Genomic DNA, 27,102 nt, shown 5'->3' on the forward strand with positions numbered 1-27,102 from the left:
ACGCTATTAATATTGTACATTGCATGCTTAATATTGGAAAGGTGTAATTCAAGGATCTTTTACAGTGACTGGGGAAAAAAGACATGCAAGTGATAAAACATTGTTTTTCATTATTCTGTCTCTTCCCATATTCTTTGCATGAAGATGGAAAGTGGAAACAGTTTGGTACAAATAGAACCATGTAACTGTTGTAAAAGGTTTAGTAGGTGCATTGAAGTAAGCCATTCTGGCACTAATGATACATGTATGCTGTGGAAAACCTTGTCCTTAGCCTTTCTGATATCCTAGAATGAAAAAAAAAATCACTGAGCCTGCTGATGCGGGAGGCGGGGTTTAAACCAAAACAGATTCAGAGAGATCTAATGATTTAAATTTTCCCTTGTGGTGGTGTATCTATTAATACATTCAACATATTGCAGTAAGATTAGACAAGTGTGCTCCAGTCACATTATCTTTCCTCTGTGAAGACTTGCTTGACCTATTCTGTGGATTACAGCAAGTTCTAAATACAGCGCTGTTGCTAGGTGACAGCTACATATAGGACATATAAATGGGCCTGATACACTTGATTGAATATGCAGATGCAAAACATCACAGAATGAGGCTCTTGTTTTTTTTTGAATGTTGTTAGTTTAGATAAATTCTTTTTTTACTTTTTACTAAATAAAACAGGTTCAGGAAATCCAAACTTTATTTAAACAGAAGGAATTTATGAATACTCAAATTCTGTAAAACGTGTCTAAAACATGTAGAAAGAGAATTTCCTTAGTATGAAAATTAGTGCAATAAATGTCAATGAATTCCTTAATGTGGGAAATGTTTAGCACAATGAAGCCCACATTTTGTTCAGCCCTTCATCTACTGTCCATGATTCCAGCATGTGCATCTGTAGATATCAGGAGTGAGCTTTCGTCATTGAACAGAAATTATGGTACTGCTTTCATAAAACAATGGAAATGTATATATAAATACAAAGTTTAGTACACGACTTAAACATAACTCAGATATGTACCATAAAAAGACTTACACAGTAGATCAGTCATGTGATTTGCCTATCACAGGAAGTGGTTTTTCATTGTTTCAGCATGTTATTACTCCTAGTGCAAGTGATTAGGTGATCTGAAATATGAGTGAGCCGTACCAAAATATATAGCAATTAACTCTAATACACTTGCATGATCTCAACCATAGTACATAACATCTCCAGAAAAATACTTGGCCCATGGGATGTATGACAGTCAGTTTGGCATAAAGTCATAATGTTTGGGGGGGGGAAAAGGGAACGTGATATGTTCTGGCATTCTCTTTATGCTATATTGAAAATAAACTCACCACAGGTACTACTGTTACTGTAAGCTGCTCATTGACAAAAACACCAGTGAAGTGCTGAAAGCCACTCATAATTGTACAAAAGGCCGATTTTATGCTACTGATCAGTACAAACGCTGTTAAACAAGGGTCATATTGTACTATACATTATATACAGAAATATTACAGCCTTCCAGACCAGTTTGCTAATGTTGCAGAAAAATGATTCACATCAATTAACATCAGTTAAGTTCAGTCACTGATATAACACCAAACTGGATTAGTTAGACCTTAATGTAAACTGATACAGTCTCCTATGTGCCTGATGTGCTGATTTATTATTCTTGGTGTACATCTCTCAAAGTGATGAAAATGAAAAACTACATGAGCACAGCATAGTATGTTTCTTACAATTTTTTGAAAAACCTTGTGAACACTGCATTATAGGTGAACACAAGTATTGGGACAGTATGGACTTAAAGATGAAAAGAGGAAGATAGGATACAAAATAAAACCTTTAATTTCTTATTTGGGTCATGTGGCAGTGTTGATGAAGAACTCTGTACATACACATACAGAGGTATTTATGTAGTGTTTCACTTGTTATACGCTTCATTCATCACACTGTGGAAAATTTGGCAAATAATCTTTTTTTTTTTTATCCTTCAGCTGAGCAAGCACTGTAATAGCTGGAAAGTGATACTGACTTTGCCAAGGGCACCATGCATTAAGCAATGAAAATTTAGTTATAATGATGAAAATTTCACTCAGCGTGGCTCAAGGCCAAGATGGTGCGTTTCAACAATGCTGCAATGTCCTCTAGAGGGTATTTGAATGCATCCCCAGTTTCTCAACATTTTACTGTGTTGTCACTATTCTAATAACTCCTTTTCGCAATGTTGATTTTTTAAAAATCTGTATGAATGATACTCAGCTTTATCCCCTCTGGACATGATACAACTCTTGGATATTAAAAAAAAAACAACTCTGCTCATATTTGTTGCTAAAGTGGTCACTTTACAAACAATGGGAGCTGCTGAATGCAATAAGTGAAAATATCATGTATTTCTGTAGGTGGTGAAAATAGGCTTAAGCACTGGCACGATTGCAATAGGTTCCTTTGTTCACAGCATGTTTTCCATTTGCTAAGTTTGTTCTGGTCCTTCAGCATCAAAGGTCTTTTCACTTCATTTAGATCCTGCACTGAATTCATATTTCTTATTTCCAATTTTAGTTGCTTGAGAGCTAAAGCAGTTATGTAAGCTATGAATTCCATTTACATTTGCTATCTATCATTGATGAGATCCTATTTTGCAATTAAATATCACTGGGTGAGGGATTTTTTAACTACTAAGCACAGTTTGAAGATTTTTCCTGGGTCTGGTGTATTAGAATTTTGAAATTTTGTGCAGGGCCAGGGGCACTGATGACCAGAAGCCAAGAACCCCTGCAGTAAGATACAAATAATACACTGATTATCAATGTATTTACATTGCTTTTTTAACTCAGTCAGTGGACATGTCTTTTTATAGTTCTTTTGTTCTGCATCTTTATGCTCTCAGAGCCCTCTGAGATCATGATCTCTATTTGAGGTCTTTCCCTTACCACTTCAGATAAAATAAATATTTGTTTTACAACACTGTTAAACATATTATGGTATGTTATTAGAGTTTGCAAAGTCCTCAATAACAAAAACATCCAAATCATGGTTCATAATATCTATAGGACTTGAGGTGTACATCAGGATACAGTGCAAATACAGCATAATACACCACAATTATTTTATTGAATAAAATACAGCTTCAACAACAGTTAAGATACTCTCCAAAAGGTGCCACTACCCTTATTAGGGAGAGATGGGGCTACACTGAGCTTTCATCTGGCTGCTTATCCAGCTGTGTGTGTTTTCTCTTCTCTAAGATCCTGTTGAGCTCCTCTGTGAAAGAATGGTAAAGAGGTGAGGTCATATCTGAGTCCATCTGACTCAGGAGCATGTAGCTATTCCCATTTATTTTCCTTAAAACGCTGGGTAACGTGGCCGACAAGCCATTTGCGTACTCTGTGGATGGCAGTGGAGGTGGCATAGGGAGTGGTGGAGCTGGAGGAGGCTCCTTGTTAGGGCTGATCTGCCCATCACTTGGAATAATCTGCAGGAATTCTCCATCTGTTGATGCTGCTCCATAAAGTCCATCAGTCCTCCCATTGCAGTGGCTGGAGATTGTCTTCAGCTCCACATGAGAGCTCCGTTTTCTCTCTGTGGTAGGGGTGATGGACAGCTCTTGCTGAGAGTACTTCCTGTGACCAGGGGCACGTGCACAGAAGCTAACGTACAGCAGCACCACAGTCAGCACAAAACAGAGTCCACCTAAAATAGCCACCAGGGAGATATACATAGCCTCCATGTGACGGTTGGTGGGGAACTCAGGCCTGGAGGGTAGTGGGTGCAGGGGCTGCTCTATTGTTTCACTAGAGGGATTGACAGACAGTGTGCTAGTGGTGAAGAACCTCTCTGGTAGGGCGGTTGGATCTGTAGGTAGATGGGATGAAGGTGGAGGAACAGGCTGCACCCTAACCATGTAGCTGCGTAGAGGAATCCAAACAGCATTCTCCACAGCATAACAGCGGTAATGGCCGCTGTGCCGGGTCTGAGCCCCAATTATGAGGAGGCCATCAGTACCAATCCGGTAGCCAGTGTCCACAGCGTAACCCTGCAGCTGTTCACCGTTCAGAGTCCAGTGGGGAACTGCCAGATTGGAACGAAGCTCACAAAGCAAGAGCATGTCATGTCCCACCATCACTGAACGAGTGCGATGGGTCACAAAACCTGACAGAAAAAACATTAATATTAATACATAGTAATGTTCACAGATGGACTGAATGGCAAATTCCATTGAACGTAAGTGTAAAATAATTTAAATGGTCTATTGTTTTAAATAAGTTACACACCGTCCTCTGTGATGTTGTCACACCCTCTGTTACCCATGTGAATGTCCTGAGTTAAGTTGGACCTAAAAAAAGAAACAGACAATAGTTACTTTAGTGTCAGGTTCTTTGTGTGGGTACAGAGAATATGTGTGGGAAAGGTGTATGGCTTTGTCAAAATGCAATCTTATATCTGAAACAGTGGCGTGTCCCGGATTTTAGAAATGAGCTGATAAAAGGGTAGCAAGAACACAGTAAGGGGTGGCATAAGGATTATGTAAAGGATGAGGCTGTATTTGCTGAATAACTATTTGTTCCTTGAGGCAAAACATAATGACATTACTGTAACAATATGATTGCAACATAAGCAACACAATTAATTGAATTAATTTCACAGAAATATTAGATTTCTTTCATGTCAGGGGCAAGTGACCAGGCATGAACCGGGCAGTGATCAAGGTTCGCAGCTGCCACCTGTGCCAATAATTTGGCCCTGTCCTCATCTGAAATGAGTTATGTGCATATATTATTAAAAGAATTGGCCCTCACCTGACAGGGTATGTTGATATTTCAACACACTGACTCCCATCCCAGCCACACAGTGGGTCTCGTGCAAACACACAGCCGTAACATGAGGTGTAGCGCATACAGGAAGACAGAGGCACCTGCACCACCCCCGACGCAGCGCTCACATATATACTTTTCTGTTTGTTATACATACAAGTAAAATCCATTAAACTCTAGGGTACATCTAAATGCATTTTTATGGATATTGGTAAACAGACTGAAAACATAAAAGACAAAATCAACATTCAACTGTATAATCAAGTTACTAGGTTGTGCAAATAGTTGGTATATGGCCATGAAAGTTTATTGTACCTGTTTATATGAAATAACCATGTTGTTTATAGGCTGTGGCTCCTTAAACAGTTGTAGCTCCTCAATGATGTGCATCCGATCTCCAAGCTGTACAGCTTTATGCATCCACCCATCATCTGTTTTTACATCAATGCAAATACACACGTTACATTCCACTTTGAATCTATTTTTACTTCCATCTTCTTCTTAAAGTAAGGAGTAACAATGAAATCAGCTAAGGCACCTGTTCCAGTGAAGATCATGGTATAGGTGTTCCCATCCAAGGCCGTGACCTTGTGAACTGCTATCCTGGTGTAGTCAGAGCTCTTTTTGAACAGTAGGGGTCGCCCTCCTATTGGCTGGATTTCTCTGGCCATCAAAGGGTGTCTCCAAGCAAACATGAGCACATTATCTGGCAGATCCCGTGATGAATTTACAAGCTGAGCCCGGTGCTGATCAGTTATGCACTTGAGAGAGAGAGAGAGAGAGAGAGGTGGCAGATAGGCAAGCAACTGATTAATCATTTATCAGTGAACACCTTCAGGTTGTCATGCTAACTGTTGGTGCCACTATCATCAAATTTCAAATTCAGCTGAATCATTGTGAAAAAATGTTTGGTGAAGCTCATCAGTTTTCTATATATATATAACTGAGCATAAGGAAGGAGATTGAGGAAACAGAACAAGTTGAAAATATCCACTAAAATAATATACTGCAGACACATGACAAACAATATATCTTATTACTGTAACTTTAGTTAGACTAATCTCCAAAAATATGAGTGTTATGCTATACACCGTACATAATTCAACAGAATGAAGACATAAGGTTTGTAGCATGAACAGTTTATGATATGCTGTGCTGTTTACACTTCCTAAATTAAGTCTGTCTTAAAGTGGTTTTGGTTTAGGTTTGAGATATATTACATATGACACTCACTGAACCAGGCCTAAGGTCTGGAACTTTTCCAGTGTATTCCCTCCATTTGGAGTCGTGGAGTTCCATGTAAGGGCCATTGAATGCAGCCTGGACATCTCTGATAGAATACTGACAAACTGCAGATGTTTTAACATTTTTCCTGAGAGAGAGAGAGAGAGATGCTGCATTCAGGCAAAATGTTTCAGCTTATTGCCATGAGTGCCAGCGCCAAGATCATGTAATTTAAAATGTACAAGAGTGTTAATATTTTTGCTGAGATGTTTTTGTGCTAGAGTGACTCTGGCACTTTAAATTCCCCAGTAAAAAGAGCACAATAATATAGTTTGTCTAATGATTTTCAAACACATGCTTGATTTGTACTCTGGGCAGCAGACTTAACCACTCGTGATAACACTGTGATAAAAGAAGAGTATAATATCTGACACAACATGAATCTGCATAAGCTCATTCTTGCCTCTTAACACACACCTGCTAACTCTACTCCTGGCCCTTTGCTATCCAGTCTGTTGTATGTCTTTGCATAGGGAAGTCAGCACATGGGAATAGTTAATGTCTCCCTAATTCCATTTGTCTTTAAGCTTCTTCAATTAAAAAAAAAAAAACTTTGGCTCGAAATCCAACAGTGAGTCATATATTAACAGATTAATGCTTCTTCTGGTCACACCACATTAATGAGATCTAATGGAGCAGGGAACATCTCTTTACAAACCTTCTGTACTATTCCCTGATACAGAATACAGAATCTGGCTGAAAATAGTTCACCTCAGATTTTGAAAAGCAGTCTAGTTTCTAGTCTAATAAGCACTTTCAAAGTATTAACTATTTATTTTATTTTCCCATAATATAGTTCCATCACTTTTCTCACCATTCAAGTCCAAAGACAGCAAAGACGAGGCTGTCATGAACATCAGGTCCTTCCAGTACATACACACCACGCAGGATGTTAAACTGCAACTCATACTCAGGGAAAGAACACACAAGTCGGGCCTTCAAAAAGGACGTCCACTTCCTCTGAAGAGTCCTTTGACCTCCTATGTCACCCTAAACATATAAAAGAAATAATGTGAAGAAAAACTTTAAAAATTTAATTTAAAAAAGTGAGAAATGTATAAAAACTAGTTGGTATTATTGTGCTGACAAAATGCTAAAATTGTATATCTGAAACTGTCACACTAAGTAAGAGAAAGTGTAACAAGTTTATACTCTTTTGGAACAAGCAGCAGTGATTCATCCATAGGGCTGATACTCCATATGTATCAGCCATTCAACAAATGTTAGTCTTTATAAAGACTTTCACAACTCCATAAATTTTAAATTTCATGTAAATACTAATTACCTCTTTTGAGTGACCAACAATTTTTAAAAAATAAGCTGATGTTCTGTTGATTGCTTGCCTTTCTAGATGTTGTGCAGTCATGGGGCAGAGGGCTCACTGCCCCATTTAGCTTCCGCAGAGTTGTTATTGCACCTAGTGGTTAAAAAATGGGAACTACAACAAGCTCTAATTGAAGCCCACTGGGGATGAAATCATGCTGCCCCATGCATGGTCTATCAGTGGAGGAGGAGCATCGGACAGGACAGTTAATGACAAAAAATAATACTTTGTGGCCACCAAGAAACTGTTTTATAGCAAATAACTGTAATTAAATCTAATAAAGTGCAGACAGTGTATCTATGATGTACAGAACCACTTCCAATGTAAAATATAATGCAAAGATTAGGATAGTAAAAGGGGGGTTATAGATTGGATAATGTCTGTACATCAGAAATGCATGTGCACCACAGTGACCTTCTTTCCCATGCAAAGACTGAAAAAAAGCTTGCATGGTTTGGATCTACTTGTCCTCTTAGATGGAAGGGTCACTGCAAATCAATACATCAAATCTTCTGACTGATCAACTTTATCCTATGATGAAACATTTCTATTCTGATGGGAGTGGTCTCTTCCAGGATGACAGTGTGATGAGTATGAAAACAATGTAAATCAATGGTCTTCACAGTTACCAGATCACAACCCAATCGAACACTCATGGGAAATTTGGAGCAACATCTAATTCAGTGCTTTCCACTATCATCATCAAAAAATACAGTCGAGGGAATATCTTTTGGAAGACTGATGTTCAATCCCTCCAGTACAGTTCCAGAAACTTGTAGTATTTATGCCAAGGGGCACTGATGCTGTGGTTTTTCCTTTAATTTGTCACCAATTTGTATTTTGAAAGAAGATATGAGAGTAAATTGTTCATACTTTAATACAATACAATCTCAGTGTACTATGCTTAGAGACTTCAGTGAGTGCAGAATGATCCTCCTCATCACTCTACCTCTTGTCTTGCTCCCACTTATAATGGAAAATGTACAAAAACTTCTATGATTCTATGACTCTACTGGGACCACAAATATGAAGACTATTCTGAAGATTTAACAAAACCGTTAAGCTTATCAACAAGAAAAAAACATTAAACTGTCTTAAGTTGTGTTTGTGCAGAATAAGCAGTGCTGTATTGCTTTTGAAAGTAGAAAGAAAATATTCCAGGTAATTGAGATGAATGTTGAAGCTTCTGCCTGGAATACTACACAGTGCCAACCACATTTCCCACAGTAAACTCCTACAGCATTAATCTCTGTGGACTGCTTCTGAAAGTGGGCAGGCTATGTTCCTTCAGTAGTCATGACAGTATACCATCTGGGACATTTTCATAAGACTAAGCCTGCCTTATAGCTGATTTGAGCTGTCCAATACTCCCACAGCTGTGAGAAGACTGGGCTAAGAAAATGGGTTATCAGCTCATGCTCCTCAAACAAAACTGCTGCCACATGGTTATTTTGCACATTATTGGTCTGTTACCCTTCCAACAGTTTTTGATCAGCCAATTCACTGCTCATTTAGTTTTTGAATAATCTTGTTTCAGGGCTTAAATTCAATGTCTGGTAGTTTTATTGTCAAACAGATCTCTAGACTGTATTGCTCTAGACTGTACACTTCTTATGTGTCCAGTGTGTCATACAGCAAACATTTTCATTTAAATTTAGTCATCTGTCAGGCACTCTTATCTAGATTGACTTGCAAACAGATTTAGAAACAGAAATACAAGAGACTACTTCTGTCTAGGGTGGTCTAGCAATAACAAAAAAACAATTTAAATCCTACATGCATAAATACTAATACAAATAAACTCAGAATTAAGCTGTATGATATTGTCTGAAGAGGTTGGTATTTAGTCCTTTGCAAAACCAGTAAAGACATGGGAGGGTTCAAGGTGGAAGAGAAGCTTATTCCACCACTGAAATGCCAGAACACTTCAGCAGTGATCTCTGCAGTTCGAGCATGCTCACATCACAAAGAAGGACATGATGTGCTCCCTGAGGTTCTGAATCAGAGTACATAGATAATGTGGTGCATAGACATTTGACACCTAGAATACAATACATGTTTTAAATTTGATTTCTGCTGCAACAAGCCAGTGCAGTGAATTCAGTAGGGGAATTATATAAGAGAACTTTAAGAAACTTTAACAAAAGTTTAAAGAACTTTAATAAACCTGGGTGAGCGGCAACATCCTGAATGCTCTACAGAGGTGATATAGAACATAAAAGGAGACATCAAGAGAGTAATCATGTATGGGAATAAACAACATTTGGATGAGAAGTTCATCCTTGGTTTCTATAGTCAGGAAAGGTGGTGGTTGACGTTATCAGAAAAGTTAAGCCTGTTCTCTAAAATCGCAGATCACAGCTAGCTGGACTTAGAGGATGTATATAGTGACTGAAATGCCCAGTAGGAGAGTTATTAACCAGTAGGTGGATCAGTTCTGTTTTTTTGTCATGGTTGAGTTTCAGATGTTGGTTTTTCATTCAGAACATAATGTCAAAAAGGAAGTTTGAAACCATCTGCAAAGTTGCTATAGCAGTGGGAATAAACAGGAGCAAGAGTCATTAGCATCTCATGCAGTAAGGCTGAAACCTCAGATAATGAAGTTGGTTTATATTCAGTCTATGATGCCATCTCCATGGGTCTTGGTTGGAGACAGTATGAGAATTATTCAGAGGATTAACCATCTTCCAATTAAGTTCCCCAATAATTCTCATCCTTTCTTCCTTACAGAGTATACTGTTGGAGCATACTTCTGCTTTATGTCTTTGATTAAATCTTTGATCAATAAGGACTCTGTGGCCTCCACTTGCAGTTTCTTTTCCCTGTCCCTTAGATGATGGTTAACTTTGTATAATAGATGATATTGATCTGGGAACCTGCTAGATCCAAAGACATTTTAGCTGATCACAAATCTCAGCACCTGCATAAACCTACAACCCCACTGCTCCAGTTAAGACTACAACATCCATTTGTTACTTTAGTATGTCTCAAACATTTCATTTTTGTTGTAATGAATTACCCATTTGACTGTAAATTTTCAAAAGTATACCCCCCATTTATCCTGACTGCTCTTACATTTTACATTTACATTTCACACATATGTTTAAAGAACCTTGCCATTTTCTTCTTCTTCTTCTTCTTCTTCTTATTATTATTATTATTATTATTATGAATGTTCATTTGTATGAATTGATTTGTAAATCATCATTCTGCTTTAGTGCCACAAAAACACAATGCAAATTGGAGGTAAAAGAAAGTAAGTAATTACAAACTGCACCAGTAATCCATCATTTTGATTACCTGCATTTCACTCCCCAGTGGGAAACACTTTCAGCGCATTACAGTCAGTTCACAATCAATAATATTAAAGGTACTATATATTCACATGATAAGGCCAAAGAAATACAATAGATAAGACATTTTATGCACTTTCTTTTGTTTGCATCAACTACCAGCTTTCACATACTGAAATTACCATCTGAATTAGGAATGCATGGAAGGAGCTTTCTGCAACAATTTTCATTTTAATTTACTCACAGACTTACTCCCTCTACCACATTTTCATCATCAAACAGCTTTCTCCACAGATCACATATAATCCTCTGTGAATAGCATAAAGCACCAAGTAGGTCTCCTGCCAAGTTAAGTACTTCTAAATTAAATATTAGGCTCGACATGGCACAGTTATGGATCTATAGTGGTTCTGTCCTAAATGAGCTACAACAGTCTACTCCAAAAGCTTGAGGGTAACACTTCATCTTCATGGCCCATCACAGTGTATTATGTATTATGTTTACTCAGTGAGGAGTAAACAGCCTTCACACTTCCTTTCATTTTTATTTATATAAACCATTTAACTATTGTTAACTATTGCTATTACACTATATGGCCAAAAGTATGTGGACACCTTACCATCACACCCATATGTGGTTCTTCCCCAAACTGTTGTCGCAAAGTTTTAAGCACATAATTGTATAGAATGTCTTTGTATGCTGTAACATTACAATATCTCCCTTCACTGGAACTAAGGGGTCCAAACCTGTTCCAGTATGACGATGCCCATGTGCACAAAGCGAGCTCCATGAAGAAATGGTGTGTTAAGGTTGGAGTGGAAGAACTCGAGTGTCCTGCACAGAGCCCTGACCTCAACCCCACTGAACACCTTTGGGATGAACTGAAATGCCAACTGCACCCCAGGCCTCCTCGTCTGACATCAGTGCCTGACCTCACTACTGCTCTTGTGGCTGAATGAACACAAATCCCACAGCCACACTCCAAAATCTAGTGGAAAGCCTTCCCAGAAGAGTGGAGGTTATTATACATCATATTATAACAGCAAAGGAGAACTAAATCTGGAATAGGATGTCCAAAAAGGACATATGGGTGTTATGGTCAGGTGTCCACAAACATTTCGCCATATAGTGTATCTGGTTGTGTTTAACAGAGTTGCAGTAGAAAGGAACGACACTACTAGTTGGAGAGTGTGTGTGTGTGTCCGTGTACAGTACGAGTCAAAGTTTTGGACACATATACTCAAAGAAGATTTTTAATACTTTTCTAATTTCAGAATAATAGCCAATACAAAACTATTAAAGCTATGAAATAAGGCATATTTCATAGTTCAGTGACCGGAAAAGTGTTAAACAAATCAGAGCTATAGAGTGGCCTACTTTTTTTCTGGAGCTCTTCTGTTCTCCTCACTTGCCAAATCAGCCAGTAAGGGACCTGACCTGCTTTCCTGAGATATGAAGTCTAAACAGTAATGTGGGTATACATGTGAAATAATAGGCATTAATAAAACACAGCCAGAGCAGAGCAAGCTGCTGAATTAGGAAGTCTGATGAAGTGTAAATCTAATGGCAGGACAGATGAAAGAGACATGCTAAATAACATTAGAGTAGGGGGTGTAAGGGTAAAAAAAGAGAGAGAGATTTTGAATGTACGTGTGAGTGTGTTTTGATAAGATATCAGAAGTAGGCTTTACCCTGCCTGACAAGAGTCCCCCAAAAGTCAGGCTGAGGTTACTCACATAGTTACACACTATCAAATCAGACTTTCTTTGAAGGGTATCTACATTAGGCCTTTATAATATGTAATAAAAGATGTCTAGAAGCTTCATGGATGTGCACAGATGTGCTAGTTGTCACATGACAAATCCATAACTTTCAAGATAAGAAAAAAGTACACTTACAAAAAAAAAGCATTGACATATTTTACATGAATATGATTAATATGAGTATATTATATGATCAAATAAATTGTTCCCAGTATTTTAGATATCTGAATGCTTGTTGAGTGATGTTAAAAAATATTAAATAAGCACAGGTTTGCTGTTAACAAATATACTGGAAGTACTATGGATGAGTCACTCAACTGCCCTAATAATCACTTTAAAATTATTCAGAAAAATCCAAAGGCAGCATTACTGTTACAGCATTACAGTTATTATTGTCTTTACCTTACAGACCCTGGCCACTCTGGCCACTCTGGTCTGACTGGAGTAAGGCTTCTGCTCTGGATTTCTCTCAGTGAAGAAGAAGTAAACTTTGTCATCATCCCCAATGGAGCTGTTGATGCTTTCTCTCAATAGTGCTGAGCCAACAAAGTCCGCCTCTGCAAAGAATAGTGAGCTTAGCAACCATATGGGCAATAAAGGGACACTTATGGGCCTTAAAGAAATTAATGCATCTGTAGGACAAAAGTGCAGCAACTGTCTAAAGTGTTTAAAAGATAGAAAAAGAAGGCTTTTAAGTGAAAAGACTACTCACATTGTAAGAAGAGGAACTGATTAGTCTGCCATTCTATATTTAAGTAAACAATTCAACAATACTTATTAAACCATGAATGTTCTATTCATGTCAAGTGGAACAATAGCCATTTTTTTTTCAGTGTCAAATTTTATGCTTGGCTCAGTATTTCTAATATACTTTAAAAACTGTTCATAGTATCTTGGTCAGCGTTGCAGTGGATACAAAACGTATCCTGGGAATACACCCTGGAGGAAATGCCAGTCCATCATGGGGCACCATGCACACACACATTCACACACTCATTCAGACCTATGGGCAATTTGGAGTAGCCAATTCAACAGCTAACATGTATCTGGGATGGTGGGAAGAAACAATCGCATTTATATTACAGATATAATGTTTGTGGCGTCTTGACCTAAAAGTGGCAAGCTGAAATGCATTAAAAAACACTTCTGTGTCTAAATATGTAACCAAAAGTTGATTTTAGTCCTATTTACATAACCATCATCTCTTATTTACACACCCACAAACCTATCGTCAGCAAGGTTCCTTAATAGAAGGGGCTTTCAATAAATATAGTTTATGTTATTAATAACTGAGTTGATGATATGTTGCACATTTCAAAATACATTTTACAATTTTTACAAAATGCTATAAGGAGAAATGTCAGGATCACTAGGATCCACTGATAAATAGTGAGTAGAAAATGTGGTCTAAATTAGTTAAATATATTAAACATTTTGCACCCGATAGCATTACTGTCATCATGAGTGTCTTGTACATACCTAGGAGCCATCTAGTTGGAGCCTCCTCTGTCTTCAGGTTGGGAAAGGGAAAGTTACGGCGAATGTCAGAGGAGCTGCGAAACTCAAACTGTGAGGCGGAGTACATCTCACTATCTAAGAATGAGAACAACACACCTCAATATAGAAGATATCCAATTATTCAACATAAATATATATCCTCAGATTTTGATTAGACTTTGGGTTCTGTATTAGACTAGAAGAGACACGATTTCCTTTTTCTGTTGATGCACAGGAAGCTCAGGTATTATATATTGCTTACCCACAATGAACCCAGTGTAACCTTTGGTTGGGTCATTGGGACATTTTTCTTTGCCTTCCTCAAAACGCACAAAGCTGAATCGCTCCACATCCTGACAAGCACAACATAGAGAATGTTGCTCAAACATCATGTATTGTTCAAATCTTCTGAACTGAATCAAAGCTAATTTCAGCACAAAATGGTGAGCTGTGATCCTTACTATGTATGCACAGCGAGGTCGGAAGGCATGGGTCCCACAGGTGTAGAGATGAGTCTCATTATACCGATCGAGAAACCGAACATAATTGTAGCATTCTGTCTGTGGCAGAATATTTAAACAATTACTCAGCAAATACAGAATACAGTGAGTGCATGGGAACCATTTGAGAACTGAGTAGTCTCAAAACTATAGAAGTACTCCTAATAGACCTAAGAGACAAAAAATGAAGCTCAAGCTAAAGACTTTAATATAGTACAGTTCCATGTGTCAGGAATGTTATACCTGATCGTCTCTTCCTTTGCTTAAGCACTGTTTCTTCTGCTCTGCAGATGCAGCCCAATCAATCTGTTATAAAGCCAAAACAAGCCTTAATGAGCCATAACCAAGCAGCAAAGAACAATGAACCAGCCATAGAAAAAGATGTGAGTGAATGATGAAGCTACTCACAGCACTGTTGTTGCGGATAGCTGAGATATTCGCTGTGTCAAGGGCATACAGGGCCTCTCTGGCCCCTACATACAATACCCCAGCTCCGTCCTCCAGTAGCAGAGTACTGTAGTTTACAGTCTGGCCATGAAAATGATTACATCCCAGAAGCCCTGCAAACAGTCAGTGACCCAATTAGAAAAACAAGGACACACATGGCCAAACAGTGTCAACACATTAGCATAGTTGCATCAAATCGATCGACTGTGGTCAGAACTCAAGGTTGAGTGAATGAACAGACTGGAATTCATGGTACAGCTGATCAAACAATGAATTCATGCAAGAGGATAAAATGGATTTCTCCAAGGAAGAAAAAGCTGGGCGGTGCTCCAAAAGCATAACCAGGAGGGGAGGAAGAGGAAAGATAATGCAGAGAAGAAGAGCACTAATCTGCATTAAGCTGACTCATAAGCAACCTGAAATCTTTTAGGCACCTTCTCTCTTTAATGCTGCATCTGATACTCAGAACTGCCAGATGCACAGTGCTGAGCCACATGGAAGAATACAAACAAATTATATCACACTTCCATTCTTCTCTTCTATAGAAGATACTGGTTCTGGAAAAATGTATTAAGTCCTAGGACATCCAGAGAGTCATTCTTTATTAGTCATTAGTCATTAAGTACCATTTAAGCACCATAATTATAACTTTTAGAATTTTAATAAATATACTCAAAGATTTAGGATATACAGTATATGCCTTAAAAGATTGATATGAGAAGAATTTGGAATTAGAAGAATATTTCCATGCGTCATGAATCATTTACCACTGGCTCCTACTTCTTTAAATATCCTTTCTTTATTACCAACAGAATAGAATGCAACATGCTGAGACCAACAGCAGATATTCTGAAATATTCATAAAGCATGAGACTCTTTTCTTAAATTACAGACCCTGAATGTGTGCTGACTTCAAAAAACAAAAACGCTCACTGCATGTATTGTTTGAGGGGTGTTTGTACTAATACGTGTTGGAAATACCAGGTCACATATCATACATAGTGGCATTTAAGTGCCCTACACCATCCTCTTCTTTTCCATCTCTATGAACACCCCACCTATTTATTATTTACTTCTCCAACCTCTCTAAACTCCAACACAGAATGGCATGTCAGAGGCTCCTTATTACAGTAAGTAAATAAAGGTGATTTTGGAACAACAATAGTCGTGAGACAAACATATGGCCATATTTATAACAAGAATCAAAATAACATTAATTTAAGCAATGTAAACCAATGCAAGTTGCATGAATATGTTAGGTTTAATGTTATGCAAGCTAACCAGTTTGGACACCTGAAATACAGTTAAACTGTGTGTGTGTGAGAATTTGGTGGTGTGATATATAAATCAGTGATATACATCTCAGAAAGGCTTTGAGCCTCAGAGTGAACCCCATTTAATTCCCCCAAAAGCACTCAGTTCATTATCTTCATGTACTAGCCAATCAGGGTGCACCATGTTAAAGCTACGACACCCACCACCATGGATCAAGAAAGTTCAGAACAGGCCTAAGGGATATGTGTGTGTGCGTGTGTGTGTGTGTGAGTAAGAGAGAGAGAGAGAGAGAGAGAGAGAGAGAGAGATGCAGCTGCACATGTTTATACAATGCCATCCCTAAAGTCTCTGGATTCTAGTATCCAGTGATGATTGTGCCAGAGGATAATGCAAAGAGCACTGGTCCCTAGGCAGTTGCACAGAGTGTCCTTGGAGTCACATGGTGCTGGAATACTGCTAAAATACACACTGGTACATCCTAACTCTCCTCTTATCAAACACAATACAGTATTTATGGGTAAAGAATACAGCACATAAGCAATATTCATTTTAACCTTTATGAATGACGTACTAGATTACCACCCACATAAAAACACTGAATGTCACACTATTAAAAATGCATGGACAAAGTCAACAAAGATATCAAGGCCCATTCTGTTTGTTTCAGCTCTGTGTGTGTGTGTGTGTGTGTGTGTGTGTAGTTAGCACTGAATGTTGACTCAAGCATTCAGGCTTAAACATGACCTTTGTTCCATCATGGAGAAAAGCAAAATGTGCATAATACTCTCTGTATGGTACACTGTATGTGTGTGTGTGTTTTGTCACTGTTGACTCACTTCTTTTCCTCTGGTCTAAACAGTGTCAAGCAGGCCGAGTAGGCACGTGTGTATAGTGAGGGACACTAGTGACATGGGTGAGAACAGTCAGAGCCAACGTTGCTGAAATTATATAACCACATTCTTCACCAACAGCAGAGAAAAATCATCCCCAGCCATATATGTTCACTCATATCCAAAAGAATACTATGTGCAAGTATTTACTGAACTCTATGCAGCTATCAAATACTTTTTTTTCTAGTTGTACTAGGCAGGATTTTCTGGTTGTACCAGGCAGGACTTTAGCCCTCAACTCTGTGGTTGTCACTGGGACATTTGCACTTTACCAACACACTACTGCCATGTTATACTAAACAAGCTCCTTCCTAATAAGTGTGATGCTTTACAGTTCACACTGAGTGCACTGCAGAGCTGCAAAATGGATTAATCTTGACAGATTATATAAGATTCAAAGCAAAAACTGTAACAGAATATTGTATTGTATTCTACATACTATGCAACAGTTCATCTCAGTATTCCAAACAGCACACAATTTATAGTAATTGTTGAGGTATTAAGTCAATGTATCAAATGCCTATCAGTCTTATAGTAAGTTATAACACGCCTCATGGCCCCTTCACCACATTTGACAGTTTCAGTTTTGAGAAAGGCAAACATGGAGATCCAGAAATAAGCACACAACTTCACAATGCTTTTACTGCACACGAAAAAAAAACCCTGAAAAAATACCTGACAAAAAACTGTATTGAAAATAAAAGAAATAAAACAACAGTAAATCTGTAAACTACTGTGCATGCATCACCATAGATGCCAATTTAGCTTCAATTCTCCTGAACAAGTAATGTGATCAGTGTACTGTTTTACAACTCATCATTTCGTCCGCTAGGTAGATAAAGCCATTATTTTGGATAAATATAATTTGTGATGATACCTCTACGCTAAACAAGCTAGCTAGGTTACCTAACTGTAGTAACAAAACTGACGAAGGCCTTGCTGTTTAACAAAGCAAGCTGAGATGACAAAAGTTGTGTTAACCAAGGAAGCCAACCATGCTTGTAGACTAGCCAGCTAGGTTAGGTAATTCCATTAACATACTGTAGTTAACAAAGGCCTTGTTGCTAACTAAAAAAACTAGGCTAACAAAGGCCTTGGTGTTAAATGACTAAGCTGTGCTATCTCAGGCTATAAAAATCATTAGGATGTTGTTGTGCGCTAAATACTGCAGTTAAAATTGTTCTTTCCCATCCTATGTTCATTTCATAGGATGAGGTTGTGTGAATGACAGGGGGAGTTTAAGGTTGATCTGTGTTCTAGTTCCAATAAACTAGCAGAATGAATGCTAGCAAGCTACCTCACTAATGTAGATGTACCGTAGATCCACATTTGTGTAGATAAGCATACATCAGATGTGGGGTCAAGAAGTAAACAAATCCTTCCAGTGTAATTGTACTTCACCCTGTAACTGTTTCACTTATGTCCCTTTACGCTAAGCTAATGTCTAAACCTGAAGATATCCTTAGCAATACATACACCAAATTAAAATGAGCGAAATCAAACAGAGAGGAGAAGACAGTAGGGAGGTTTAGGAGCAGAGACCATAACTACTGTCTGGTGCTATTTTAGTCCTGAAGACAGAAGATGGTACATTTCTCAAATCCTTCCACCACCACACACAGATCCAGATCATCTCTACCTCTGTGGCCACATTCTTTCTATTCCCAGAGAAGGCTTATGACATAGTGACAAGAACAGAAAGCAGAGGAGAGAGAAAATATATCAGGTATGCAGATGACAAGGCAATTGTCAATAATTATGTGTTCAAAAGTGCTGTTAGCAATGCTAATTGCTTAAGCTTAGAAAACATTGAGTGTGTTCTAGAAAATATCATTCACACTATATAATAAAGCAGATTCTCATTTGAAAGGTTGAAAGCAGAAATCCTGGTTTGACATCTTTATTTTCCATCATGGTTCAAATTGGACACTATGAAAATACCAAAAGCAGTTCAGATTTATTATTGCTGTCTTGCTCTAACTGTATGTACTGTATTTATTTCTCAACAACAAAACACATCAAACAATATTAATTATACCTCACTAATTAATAAAAACACAGTGCTTATCTCCAAGGACCTCCATTGAATTTCAGTGACATTACAGTGCAACATAAAAATCTGCTGGGCACTACAGAAGAAAAAAAACAACTCGTAGGAGATACAGTATCACAAAACCCATAGACCTCAAAAACGGAGACCTGACACACACACACCCAAGAAGAGTAGAAATGTAGGTCAAGGACAGCTGAGGCAAGGAGAAAAATAAGATGATCTGAAAACACAGACATGCTCAGTAAAAACATCTAAAATCATGTACAGTTTCAAACTGTGCAAACATATTAAAATTCTGTATTATTCTTGAACTTTACCAATCATTAGGATTGTAAAAAACTATCTTTATATAATACACCTCATGTACTTAGTGTACACTGTACCACCCATGTGGTGTGGATTTTGCCTTTTGCCTCGAGCTCATTGTATAACAATATGAAACACAACAAATTTACCCTGATGTCACATTAAATTTTGTATGTTTTAAACTCTGTTCTCTGCTCAATAAGAAGGCTTTGGATAGTGATGCAATTCAGTCAAACACTTGGCTTCATCCCAAGCTAAGAATATTACTCATGAGTAATCATTATTTGCCTAGCTTTGTGTGTGCCAGAGATATTTGTTTATAGTATCTGCAAATGTTTTTCTCCTACTATGCACAAAAAAGGGATACAATACATGCATAACAGACAAATTATATACATATCTTGCTATAAAACAAAAATGGAATCAAATGTCATATTAACTGACAACACGTCCATGAAATGACTCACTAACAATGATGGCATAAACCGAAGAAGAATCATTGCTCTCAAAGATCACAAATAGTTCTTAGTTCCACAGGTTTTCTATAGCAGGAGCTCCAGTAGTCTAATCTTGTTTTCCAGTCTCGTAGCATGTGCTGTGTGAAGTGCATGAACTAGGCCAGGGCTAGAGACAGGCCACTAATAACACACAGAGAGCTCAGACTGTCTTCAGCACACCACATAAAATGGTGCACATGTTTAAATATGAACAGGAGATACAACATTTTCTGTTTACTTTTGTATGAAATAAAGCTAGAGATGTGTGACTAGTGGTTTTTTTTAACCCTATTAACCCACTGCTTATTATTCATCTTAAAGAATATTACTCAGTGAATGTTATGACTTAAGCATTAACTACAATGGAACTAATAGGAAAGTAGTTTAGTTACAAGAGTGAGGTTATATATGAGTAATACGTAAGTCTGGTCCCTCTGATAGGTCCTGGGAGTTTAAGGCATCATCAGGGGTGGTATACACTTGTGTCATTGTACTTCATTACTATACTTATGTACTGCTGGGGTATTTACTTTACTTAAGTGTTATTGAAATTGAACTAGTACTCTTAAAATTATACATATATATATGTATAATATATGTATAATTTTTTTTCAAGAATTTATTTTTATTGCTGATATTATTTTTTTAGATCTTTAAAGTACTTGTTATAAATCTCAAAGATCAAAAGTCTGTATACACCTGACCATCATACCCTTATGTGCTTGTTGAACATCTCATTCCTGATTTAGTCCCCTATTTGCTGTTATAATAAACTCTTCTCTTCTTAGAAGGCTTTCCACACGATTTTGGAATGTGGCTGTTGGGATTTATGCCAATTCAGCTACAAGAGCATTATTGGGCTCAGAAACTGACGTGAGGTGAGGAGGCCTGGGGTGCAGTTGGCATTCCAGATTATCTCAACAGTGTTCAGTGGGGTTGAGGTCAGGTCTCTGTGCAGGCCACTCGACTTCTTCCACACCAGTCTTAGCAAACCATGTCTTCATGGCCCTCACTTTTGCACAGGGGCATTGTCATACTGGAACAGGTTTGGGCCCCTTAGTTCCAGTGAAGAGAAACTATAATGCTACAGCATACAAAGACATTCTATACAATTGTGTGCTTCCAACTTTGTAGCAACAGTTTGGGGAAGAACCACATATGGATGTGATGGTCAAGTGTTCACATATTTTTGGCTATGTAGTGTATATATCCCTACCTCAGTAAAATGTTTTAATATGCTGGAGTAAGCAAAGACTCATATAAAATAAAGTGTCTCCTTTGCCTCCCTAAAAGACATGAACTCCATTTAATTTGAAGAAAGCATGTTGAGATAAGTTTAGCTAATTTGCTAATGTTAACTAACTACAATCAACTAAATTAGCCTGTTTTCTTTGCTAATGCCAGGTTAGATTAGTATCAATTCCAGTAGCTAACATAAGTGAATAGACAGCAAGTCAAATTCTGTCATGGTAAATATTGGGTATTTACAGGATATTTTTTATTTATTTTAATTCATTAGTGAATTATATAGCTTTTGTCATGCATTTGACAAGCAAACGTACAGAGATTGCATGACGCTTTCAGACAAAATGGCACAGTTGCTTATAACAGTTTTAGAAATGTAATAAAAAAGTTAGTATTCACATCAAAATGTGACATTACTTATTAATTTAATCACTTAAAAGCATTTACTTTTTACTTCTTAATACTTGAAAAGTAGCAATTTTACTTTCACTTGAGTACATTTTTGGCTGGATAATTCCACTTTTAACTAAGATTTACACATTATCTAAACTTTCATATTAAACTTTCAGTATAATTTCTCAGTACCTTTTCTACCACTAGTCATCATGAGTTACAAAAAGGTTGCATTACTAATATGCCAAGGTTTAGTAAGCTTTCAGAATAATTGTTTCAAAAACTAAATTATTAATTTAATAGTTTGTGAGAATAATCTTACCACTAAAAGGCACAGTGGTCCGAGGAATGACATCCAGCTCAAGCACGGGTCCAAATGGGAAGCCCCACAGCACGGATGCTGAGCTGCAGAGAAGCATCAGCGTGATGGCAGGCAGCTCAGGATGTGTCATGACCACCATGATATTAGTACAGATGGCAGCTAGAATCCTTCCAGATCCTTTCGCAACCACTTTTTTCTGGACTTTTAACAGACTCCTAACTCATCTTCCTGCTGTCAAAAGTTTCCCTCTGTATAGAAAAACAAGACAATAATGACGTCCCCCATCAGATATACTCACAGGCAAAATAGTCAGCCTTGCATGCACTTGCTGTCACTGTAACTTTCTTCCATGTACGCAAGACGGATCAAATTAGTGAATGTCATATGCTCCCTGCTGTACATAAAAACTCATTATACACAATGATTTTATCACAATCTTTCACAATTACATAAGATTCAAGGTAAAAAAAAAAAAAAAGACTGACAGGGTAAATAAAAAAAGCATATCATAAGATTTAAGCATTTTAATTATCCTTGAATTATTTGTAGGTCCTTGTATTACTAAATAAATGTCCAAGCCTTGAGAAGAGGTTATATTACTCATGAGTAATATCTAGTGATATCTTATGCCATGCTGTCTTGTTATTCTAAGTAGTAACTGAGCAGCATTTTACTGGAGCCATTTAAAAAATTATCAGTAATTTTAATTTAGTTTATATTGTTCTTTGTACTATCTCTATATAACCAAAACCTTATGGCTTATAATTCCGACATTGTAACAAAAATAGTTAATTATTTAACACTTACTGACACAAAATTTGTTAATGTTTAAATAGAAATAGTCATCATTATTAAGTTTAGAGATTCTTCTGCTTAATAAACCTAGGCACTAATACTTACTCATTCTAGAAGATTAATAAAACTACTTTTAAGTGGATTTGTACATGAGAGGTTCATTAAAGTCAAATACTAACCATTTTTTTACTTAAGGGAAATGATTAGGAATGCATGTGATATGAATAATAGTGCTGGTTTGTATTCAGTGCTATCTGATGTTAGCTAGTTGACTTAACCAACAGTGCTTGATATACTATGTGTATTTTTTATTTTAAATGTACAACTCATTAACAATAACAGTTTTGAAATGGAGACAGACTCAACTCCACAGAAAAACTATGTACAGTCATCATTAAGAGTCATGTCAGTTCTGTCCGTTATCAGAACCTGTCAGGGCTACAAGCCCCTCTTCTTTCATTTTGTTGTGCATGGTGAAACATGTTTCATTTATTCAGCAAATATAGTACATCTTCTGTATCATTTTTAGTATTGTTTGTTTGTATTTGTCACAGTCAACACACTCTGCAGTTAATTGCGCTATAATATAAGATCATCTAGAATAGCACATCTAGAATAGCACATCACTTAGTACATCAACTGAGACTCAACTACACTACATGTTATCATCATATCATCATAAAATCACCACCCCAGGATTTCCTGCAAAACTTTTCCTCCAAAGCTTTTTTTAAATTGGGATTCACAATTAATGACAATAAAGTATAAACTATAGACTTTACTTAGTCAACACTAACCAGACAAACATTATATTATATAATTTTTATATATATAAACATTATACATATCTAAACATAACAAATTACAAATTTTATCACAAATGGTGTATTTGTGCTTCACTTTCTTCCACTTTTGTAGACCATGATGGATACGCTAGTTGAAATCCTTGAAAATATAGCTGAGGTAGGCTGCATTCACTAGCTGCATTCAAAAGATCCCTTCAAATGTAACGGTATTCAAAGACGTAGTGGCCAAAAAATCTCAACCCCACTGCAGCCTAGACTTTGCTACTTTAAATAATGTAGGCTTATAACATGTGGCTACCCATTACACAAAATAATCAATGGTATAAATGGTATACAAATGCACACTCTTATTTTGCCAGCAAATTAAATTCTATTTAGATTGGTTAGATGAAATATAATATGTTGCTTTTAAATGATAGATTGTTTATGTAAATGTGCAGTGAATATTATTCAAATACATTTTGAATGTTGATACATTTATTAGCTTTCTACATTTGTCCTTAAATCTAAAAAAAGGATTACAATTACAATGGTTAAAAATGGCAGAGACATATAAAATTTGTCATTTCTGATAAGGCCATCTGTCAGCCAATCCATAATCCATGCTTAATATTAAGTTTGACATTTCCACAGATGGTGTAGAAATCCAGTAAAATCACCCAAATCTGGGCTTTTATGGTTTATTTCAATAATTCTCCATCTGAGAACTAGTAATCTATCTGGAGCTTGCCAAACTACTGCATGAGAATTTTAAGCATATCAAGCCCCATAATTAATCATTAACGGAAAACATGAAGTTTGTTGCACACACAAATAAAAATAAAGCATAACTACATCTCAGTCACTGTATTTCCTTAATATTATTTATCTGGTGAAATACATAACTAATTGCTTCCTTCACTAATACTTACTGATTCCTGATTGGTGCTTTAGAGTTTAGGTAAATAACCAACAAAATAGATCTTATTTAAGAATTTAAGAAATGGTTGCAAACCCCCAACTAAAAGTTCAGAACTACTACACTTAGCCTTTTCTTTTCTAAGTGCAAAGAAAAACAGAAATGGAACAAATCCGTATCATGCACAACATAATGTCAGAGCAAGTGTGTCAATACCAAATGCCAGGCCAAATGCTGGTATTCCAGAATATAATCTCATGTGTTACACACACTGTATGGATACTGACACAAGTGGATTTTTCTAGAAAAAATGCACCAGTGCAGAACATCTCCCCCACAATTCAAACAAGCCAAGACATCCAAGTGTATTGGCATCGAAACACAAGAAACACAGTGTTCAAGCCTCCAATATAGTATACATCATGCATGCTTTTGATCCTCTCTGAAACTGTCTTATGTTTAATCCTTCTCTCAACCAGTATAAGAAAATCTAATTACAGCATCAGTAGCCCACTTCACAAACTTCACAAACCCAAGCAGAAACTGAGAAACTCAGAAACTCAACGTTTTACGCTGCCTTTTTCCCTGAAAGAATGCATTTATGTTAATAATGAGCAGTGCATTTTATTAGCTGCCAGGAATATTTAAATACTAAATTTCATTTACACCAAAATAAATCTTTGCTGAGAAGTGTTCATCTGAACACTAGCCACCTTTTGATATTTTAAAATAAAGATTTGAGAGTTATCAGAAGTTATGGGATGCTAAAGTATAATTTTTTACAATTCTCTGTAGCATTAGAACATTAATATGTTCTTTTTTTTAAAGAAAGATAACAAAAATGATTAAATCATGGTCTACCTTGTCAGTACTGTTTACCTATAGAGAGTTTTCAATGCTCAAATATCCATGTAAGAGATTGTATAGTCTATGATGATGCCTCATTCAGTGATTGTATTATAATTTAATAAAACAGAGTAGAGCCAGTAACACAAGCTACTCCTAGACTCATTAACCTCAGATAAAAAGTTCACTATGCATTTAGTGGACTAGTGATGAGATTAAGAGATGGTGTTAGTGTCAGTTTCATGATTTGAACTGAGTGATTCATTCATACATGTAGTTTTAAATGAACAGAATTAATCACATGGTCAAGGAGGTTTTTTTTTTTAGCACTTTTTACATTTTTTTCTAACAGTCTGACACAGCTGCCATCTGCAAATAGCAAACAGGAACTCTAGGGCACTGCTCATCATCATTTATTTGCACTGAAGCAACACACTGGTTATTGGGTTACAGATAAAACACCAAGGAGGGATCTGAACTCATTACAACTAGTTAATACATTTCACTTTTTTTGTATTTTAGCCTTTTTAATCAACAGTAGAGTAGTTATAACTCATAATTTTGAATGACTGACTAAAACAATAATTGGCTATTACTGGTTACCTGAATCTACATGAAGAGAACAACTTATGGCTCTAGCCTAAATGCCTTTCTGTATGAGTACTCCACAGAGAACAGGCATGATTGCACACCACTGCGGCATTTTTAAAGGGCACTTCTGGCACACTTTAGAAGTCACCTTCACCTGCATGTTTTAGCTGTACTGAGACATGCAATATTAGCAGATTAATTCGTAAAGACTAATACGAGTTTTATAGAACATGCTCCTTAAAAAAGACTAGAATAGCCTTCCAGGTACTGTACCTCACAGCCTGCATCCTCCGAACAGAAATAGCCAATGCAGTGCGTTACCGTAGAAACCCTGCGCTCCGGTGTGTGTGTGCGTGCGTGTGCGCGCGCGCGCGCGTGTGTGTGCGTGTCCCACAGTAACTGCGCGCGATGTAATACACCGCAAACGCGCGCGGTTCACTGTCCAAGGTTAGGACACGCCCATATATAAATATTCATTACATCAGCAATAAGCCACGCCCCCAGTTCGTTCCTATTCTGAGAGACACTGGAGAATTTTATGAGGCACTGCAACGAAGGAAAAACAAAACAAAAGACTAATATATACGAAATACAAGCTTTAATTTTATCTAGCTTATGTAAGTTTGGATAGCCCAAGCCTTATTTATTGTTTACTTACTTTACTGCAAAGGTAAATGTAGGCTGTCATTAGCTGAAAGAAGAGCAGTTTGCCCAGCAGTCTATTAAGGAGCAAACAGTTTTCGGCCATGCACTGATGTTTAACTGCTCGTGAACTTTTCATGTAGGTAGGCTTGTCGTCTGTTAGGCCATTAAATGATCATTTTTATGCTCGTACAACCTCCAACATATAGCCTCATATAGACTCTGGCGCCACCAAAAGGCCATATTGCATAATCACGACTTCTGTAATGTGTGATTTAGACTCATGAAGCAGCTGAGCGAATATACCCAGGCTTTATAAACTGCCCTGAATTCAACCACGGATATCTGTGATGTCCTGAATACGATCACGTGTCTGAAGATGACCAATACTGCATTTATGTTTTTCTGTTTAGATTATTCCTCTCATCTCTTCAAATTTTTCTGTTGTGACAGTAATTTCAAGTCAGTAATTACTGCCCTAGTCCAACCCCTAATTCTGCACAAACACTAGTCTGACCCCTAATTCTGCACAAACACTAGTCTGACCCCTAATTCTACACAAACATTAGTCTGACCGCTGATTCTACACAAACACTAGTCTGACCCTTAATTCTACACAAACACTAGCCCGACCCTTAATT

The 27,102-nt window shown here is 37.2% G+C and overlaps 1 protein-coding gene across 1 annotated transcript; it reads right to left on the reverse strand.

Moving 5' to 3' along the window:
• Nucleotides 1–32: 32 nt before the first annotated feature.
• sema4gb (sema domain, immunoglobulin domain (Ig), transmembrane domain (TM) and short cytoplasmic domain, (semaphorin) 4Gb) lies at nt 33–26,251 on the reverse strand. The gene is made up of 15 exons (XM_026915478.3): nt 26,093–26,251; nt 21,884–22,131; nt 14,864–15,015; nt 14,699–14,761; nt 14,417–14,515; nt 14,218–14,308; nt 13,938–14,051; nt 12,861–13,015; nt 6,893–7,068; nt 6,028–6,166; nt 5,333–5,555; nt 5,110–5,225; nt 4,780–4,934; nt 4,255–4,316; nt 33–4,132 (listed from the first exon to the last, which is right to left on the reverse strand). The coding sequence occupies exons 2-15, from the start codon at nt 22,020–22,022 to the stop codon at nt 3,171–3,173; spliced, it is 2,646 nt and encodes an 881-aa protein (XP_026771279.2). The 5' UTR covers nt 22,023–22,131; nt 26,093–26,251; the 3' UTR covers nt 33–3,170.
• Nucleotides 26,252–27,102: the final 851 nt, after the last annotated feature.

Source organism: Pangasianodon hypophthalmus, chromosome 12 (assembly GCF_027358585.1).
Source record: "Pangasianodon hypophthalmus isolate fPanHyp1 chromosome 12, fPanHyp1.pri, whole genome shotgun sequence".
Taxonomy (NCBI): Eukaryota; Metazoa; Chordata; class Actinopteri; order Siluriformes; family Pangasiidae; genus Pangasianodon; species Pangasianodon hypophthalmus.

Bases quoted from the DNA above. Each gene is read 5' to 3' on its own strand.
- sema4gb (XM_026915478.3), bottom strand. From the start codon at position 22,022: ATGGTGGTCATGACACATCCTGAGCTGCCTGCCATCACGCTGATGCTT. The intron at 14,516-14,698 runs GTATAACATTCC...ATTCTGCCACAG, and splicing joins GCAAAGGAAGAGACGATCAG to ACAGAATGCTACAATTATGT. The intron at 5,226-5,332 runs GTGCCTTAGCTG...ATGTAAAAACAG, and splicing joins CATGATCTTCACTGGAACAG to ATGATGGGTGGATGCATAAA.